The sequence below is a fragment of the Megascapheus bottae genome, chromosome 24 (assembly GCF_031878675.1).
Source record: "Megascapheus bottae isolate mThoBot1 chromosome 24, mThoBot2.hap1, whole genome shotgun sequence".
Taxonomy (NCBI): domain Eukaryota; kingdom Metazoa; phylum Chordata; class Mammalia; order Rodentia; family Geomyidae; genus Megascapheus; species Megascapheus bottae.
Genome location: NC_143532.1, coordinates 11029052 through 11035051, shown reverse-complemented (window position 1 = coordinate 11035051; position 6000 = coordinate 11029052). Strand labels below are relative to the sequence as shown.

The window sequence follows — 6000 nt, the reverse complement described above, 5'->3', positions numbered from 1 at the left end:
TGAGGAAATGTGGGCGATGTAGCATAATCAGAGGGCTCCTAGAAAAAAAAAAGGGTGTATATATATATATATATATATGTATATTTTTTTCTCTAAAGGCTAAGAGTAGGGGACGAAGTAGATAGTACTTTAATTAAAAAGAACCAATAACTTGGAGGCGGGGGGGGGGTGTTTAGGAAATGGTTTCCTATTTCCTAATTAAAAAATGAGTTTGACAGTCCTTTGGCCGGCTCGCTGTAGACACTGCGGCCCCCCCTCCCCCACATGAAAGGCCTGGTGTCTGTCCAAAAAGTAAAACTCCACTCGCTCGCCCCCCTCCCCAAGTCGCCTCGCGTTTCTCCGGGGTCCCCCCCCTCCCCTGGGTCCGGTGTCCTCCAGTGCCCAGCGCGAACGGGGGCCCCCGACCGCCTCCAGCTCGCCGCCACCAGGTCGGTGTACACATCTTCTCCCTGCGCGGGGCCCCAGCGCGCCGTCGCCCCTCCCGGCCTCCCTTCCTCCCCGCCGCCGCCGGCGGGGCCCAGCTCCAGGCTCGGGATCCGCGGCGGCGGCGGCGGCGGCCGCAGCCATCCACGCCGCGGCGGCAGGAAGCGAGGCCCTTGTTGATGCTGTTCCCGGGCGCGCCTCTCCGCCCTCCGGCGGCCCCCGCCGGGCTCTTCCCCATGCTGACGCTCCTCCCTCCGCGCCTGCGCAGATGCGCGCGGGGGGCGGGGCTCAGATTCCTGTCAGCAGCGGCAGCGGCGGCGGCGGCGGCGGCGGCGGTGGCGGCTGCGACCGTCACTTTTCGCTGAGGAGAAGCCCGACACGGACCCGTTGGCTCTCCCCTCGTCCCCCACCTTCTCCCCACCCTGAACCTGTCGTCTCTCTCTCTCTCTCCGTCTCTCGGCTCGTCAGGACTTAGTCCCTGTGGAGTTGCCTTCCATCCACGCCGCTGTTTCGTCGGTCCTCGGCCCGGTGGAAGTCACTGCCCTCGAGGAGGAGGAGGAGAAGGAGGAGGAGGAGGAGGAGGCAGCGGCAGCCGCCCTCGCCTCGCCACCCCCGGTTCGGTGCCCGCGGTCCCGGAGAGGAGGTGCCGCCGCCACCGCCGCTCCCCCCCTCCCGCCGCCCTCGGGCCGGGCTGGGTCGAGCTGCGATGCCCTCGGACTTCATCTCTTTGCTCAGCGCGGACCTAGACCTGGAGTCGCCCAAGTCCCTGTACTCGCGAGGTGAGTCCGATGGGGGTGGGGACGGGGGTGGTGGTGGGGGGGGGGATGGCGAGCCGGAGGTCCGGAGACCTCCGGGCTGGGGCCGGCCAAGTCCGCACCCCGGAAGTCCTGGCTGGAGTTGGGGGGCGTCGCGAGGATGGGGGCGGCCCCTCCCTCGCGGAGGCCCCGGGGTCTCTGCGGCACCGGGGGGGGGGGGTGCCGAGTCGCTGGTCCGGGGCAGCTTCGACATCTTCCCCCGCCGCCACCCTGTCCTCCGCGAGCTGCCGGCCCAGGCCGCCCTCCCCCCCCCCCCCCCCCGCTCCTCCCCAGCTCGGGGATCACCCTGGACTGGGCCCCGCGCCGGGGCCGCCGCGCGCCCTCCTCCCCCCACCTCCGGACTCTGCTTCCCAGTAAAGTTGCTGCCCCTCCCCGATCCTCCCCACACAGCTGAAAGGCCTGGAGCGGGTTCTGGGGTCACCGTCACCCATTTTTTCTCCCCTTTTTCGGCTTGTGTTCGGTGGTTGTACCCAGCTCTCGCTCTGGGCCTAGTCCACTCCCTCCCGTTGTCGGGACGGCCCCCCCTCGACCCAGGCGTTCTTCCTTCCCTCGTCATCTTCTAGCTGGAAAGGGCCCGAATTTTCCTCCCCCCCCCCTCCTCCCCTCTCTCTGCTTCTCTCTCTCTCTCTCTCTCTCTCTCTTTTTTTTTTGCCACCTCCGTGGCATTCGAATAAACTTACTTCTCTTTTACAAAGATTGGGTACTTTTTTTTTTTTTTTTTCTGGATCAATTTTGTTCCTCCTCATCTCTCTCCCTGGAGTGCCAGGCTCAAGCACAGACCCTGTCCTCTTGAGAATTTTCTCTACTTTGCCGTTCAAGGGCTCCTTGCAAAGAGGGGCCACTGGACAGATTTCCTATCTGAAAACTCTTGTTGGCTAAGGCCTGCAGGGGATTCCCAGCATCTAAAATATTAACACTTGAAGTGATCCCTACTGGGGTCAAATTCCTATACTTGACACAAGAATGTGTCAAAACAGGTTGTCAGTGTGAGGGGGTATCTAACCAAAAACCACATTCACTGCATCCATCACCAGTTTTTACTTTGGCATAAGGCAAAAGATGAAACTGGGTTAGCTGTTCATTTCACCTTAAATATTATGTGACATTGTGAATCCCTTTCCTGAGAAATTTCCACCTTCCTTTTGTTTTTGGTTTTATGTATCTGTCTAGTTGATTCTATCCCCTCTACTTGAGCTTCTTATTTAAATTAAGTGAATTAGAATGACATGGTTTACACTGGAAGGTGCTGGACTTTACAATCTGACTGTTGAGTTTGTACACAGAGTCCTACTTAGTAACTGAAGCCATTGTCTGTTGCTCTAATGGCTTTAGTTGGCAGTTACCATCGGTAGGATGTTTTTCAGATATTACCTGAAGTAGTTTGGAAATATTGTACTTTTGAGTGTCAGGAAGAAACACTATCAAGAGGTGGTTCATAGAGTAGGACTAATCTAGTATAATTGAGTGCTAAAAATAGTTAAAGACACTAACACCATTTGGGCAGTACACTTCAGATAATTTTCCATAAAACAAATACTTTATCAAAATCAGAGTTTAGGCCGGGAGTTTGGCCTAGTGGTAGAGTGCTTGCCTAGCATGCATAAACAGCCGGGTTCCATTCCTTGGTACCACATACATAGAAAAAAGCCAGAAGTGGTGCTGAGGCTCAAGTGATAGAGCTCTAGCCTTGAGAAAGTCCAAGGACAGTGCTCAAGCCCTGAGCTCAAGCCCAGGACTGGCCAAAAAAAAAAAAAAAAAAATCAGAGTTTAGCCTGGAGAACAGTGTGGAAGCACTCAACCTTTTGCAGTGAATAAATTCACAAATACGGGCTTTAACTCTCAAAAATACATGATAGTTATATAAGGGATGTATGCTATACTTGGCATTTTTTTCTTATTCAGCATAAAAAGTACTTAATGCTTTTTGTGTTTTTCAGATTCTCTGAAGTTACACCCATCACAGAATTTTCATAGAGCTGGACTATTGGAAGGTCAGCAAAGTGTATTTTAAAGCATATTGTGTTAGTATGCAAAGGTTTTCTTAGTTTAAATTGGAAAACTGGAAACTTTGCAAACTCACACAATGTAGTTTTCTTCTTAAAGAGCCTGATCCTTCTTTTAGAGCAGCTAAATGTTTCACTGGATTTTGTGGCTATGCTTGAAGTGTTTATTGGCTGTGGGATCTGCTTTGAAAAGTCTTGGGAAAAAAAACTTCTCAAAAATCATATAAAATTATGTGTTGGGTGTTCTACTTTAGAATTCCAGATCTTAATTCTATCTTTTTATATACAAACTAAATGTGCAAAGGCCCACTTATTAAGATGAATTAATAATTATGAGTGTGACACCAAACACATATTTAGTTTGGAAATTCTCAAGTTAGAAAATGTGCATTTCAAAATGTTTACTTGTTTATGATAATGCTGATACTACAAATTGCATTATATTTAAGGGTAAGAAAAGCCAAATAACAAGACAATTAAGCTGTGATTAGAAAAATGGGACTTTAGAAAGTTCTGGAAATGTTAAATACTTTCTGCAAAATAAACAGTGGAGAGTTATAGAAAACTTCGTTGTTTTTAGAAAACACTTCAAGATAAAAAACACTTGTAGATTTTATGTTTATCATCTTTGACTCGTATAATCCTTGTATTAGATAACAAGGATATTAATTTCCTCATAATGGAAATAAAAAAAATAGGCTGAAATTAAGAGACTTGGGGGGAATAAAGGCCCACAGCAGCAGAAACAATGCTTTCTGTGTTTCAGTTAGTACACTTTATCCAAAGCCAAGTTCTGTCACTATGAAATGTATATGTAACCAGTAACTTAAGGATTTTATGACCCACTTAAATAAGACCTGGGTATCTGTTTTTTCTTCCTTAGAGGTACTCCAATAAGCATTATGGGGGGAAAGTGGGTGTTATAATTGAGCTTCAGTTTGAGTACCAATTTAGCAACATATTGGCTGTGACCTGGGGCAAGTTATTTTACTTCTCTAAACTTTAATATGGTTTCTATAAAAATAGATATTTCAAAGTTAGTTAGCTAATGTATATTAAAATGCCTAATATAGTCAGTGTCTGGCTTAAAAAACTTGTTTTTTTTTCCTTTCTAATCAGCTAAATTGTTTCAACAGTATAATTTAGAGCACATAAAATACATTAGTATGAAAAAAACTTCAAAGTGTTTTTTTGTTGTTGTTGTTTTTGTTTTTGGTGCCAGTACTGAGGTTTGAAATCAGGGCTTCTTATTCTTGCCCACTTTTTTTGCTCACAGCTGGTGGGTGCTCTACCACTTGAGCTATATCTCCAGTTCTGAAACTCAAATATTCTTAAAAGTTTACAATTGTTTCTTAGTCAAGCAGAAAATGTTTACTCTTTGTTTGTTTGACATGATGGGGAGAGTACTGGGTTTGAACTTAGGCCCTCCAGCTACTGAGCTTGTTTGCTTATCTGGCTCTCTACCACTTGAGCCACATTTTTAGCCTCTCTTTTTGATAATTATTTTATAGTCTTTTGGACTTTCCTGCCCAGGCTGGCATTGAACAATGATCCTCCAGATCTCAGCCTCCTGAGTTACTAGAAATACAGGTGAAAGCCATCATCAGCTACTATGTAGGTAGGTATGCGTTGTGTACACGCTGCCTTTGGGGTTTGAACTCAAGGTTGAGGTGCTGTCCTTGAACTTTTTTGCTCAAAGCTAGCATTCTACCATTGAGCCACAGTACCACTTCTGTTTTTTTCTCTGATTAATTGGAAATAAGAGTCTCATGGACTTTCCTGCCCAGAGTTGGCTTTGAACTGAGATCCTTAGATCTCAGCCTCCTGAGTAGCTAAGATAACAGACATGAGGCATTGGCATCTGGCTCTAGGTACATTTTTATTCCTGTTGTTGTCTTTTTTTTTTTTGCCAGTCCTGAGCTTAAGCTCAGGGCCTGAGCACTGTCCTTGGATTTTTCTCAAGGCTAGAGCTCTACCACTTGAGCCTCAGCACCACTTCCAGCTTTTTCTAAGTATGTGGTACCGAGGAATCAAACCCGGGTCTTTGTGCATGCTAGGCAAGCATTCTACCACTAGGCAAAACTCCCGGCCTGTGTTGTAGTCATTTATCCTGTCTCATCCATTTCCTGGCTATTAAATACGAGTATTATCATCATGGAGATTGTCGAACAGGAGAAATAAATGAAAAATGTGTTAATTATTGTAAGTTTTTTTATTGAGTTGTGGGAAATAGAGGCATCTAATATGTATCTTTGCAACTTTGTGCCTTTATCTCTCTGTTAACAAATATTTTTGTTTGGTTGAGAAGATACTCAACTATTGAAGACTACTGTTATACAGATTGCATATAAAATGCAATGTCTTAAGTATGTCATGCTCTTTCCTTTTTAAAATTACTTATTTTTGTATTTTGGTAGAAGTGGGGTTTGAACTTCGGGTCTGGTACTTGCTGGGGTGGTGCTGTACCATTTGAACTACACCTCATACCCTGTTTTTTTTTGCTGATTATGAGATGAGGTGCCTGTTGAACTTTTCTGCCCAGATTGACCTCAAACCTAGTGCTCCTATTCATAGTCCCTGGAGTAGCTAGGATTACAAATATGAGCGGTCCCCTTTTGGTATTTTTAACACGGATATGATAAGTTATTTGATTGTTTAATGAAGTATTTAATCTATGCCATCCATTGTTATTTTTTAACCTCTAATTTGGATGTATAAAGGATACATAAAAATAGAATAAAATATATTCCCCATACCTA

The 6000-nt window shown here is 46.3% G+C and overlaps 1 protein-coding gene across 1 annotated transcript in view; it reads left to right on the top strand.

Moving 5' to 3' along the window:
* The first annotated feature begins 731 nt into the window (after window positions 1–731).
* Nfat5 (nuclear factor of activated T cells 5) overlaps window positions 732–6000 on the top strand; it is an 84909-nt gene continuing 79640 nt past the window's right edge. Inside the window, exon 1 of the mRNA XM_090357355.1 lies at window positions 732–1202. Coding sequence (XP_090213481.1) covers window positions 1130–1202 — 73 coding nt within the window. The 5' untranslated portion in view covers window positions 732–1129. The remainder of the gene's footprint in view (window positions 1203–6000) is intronic.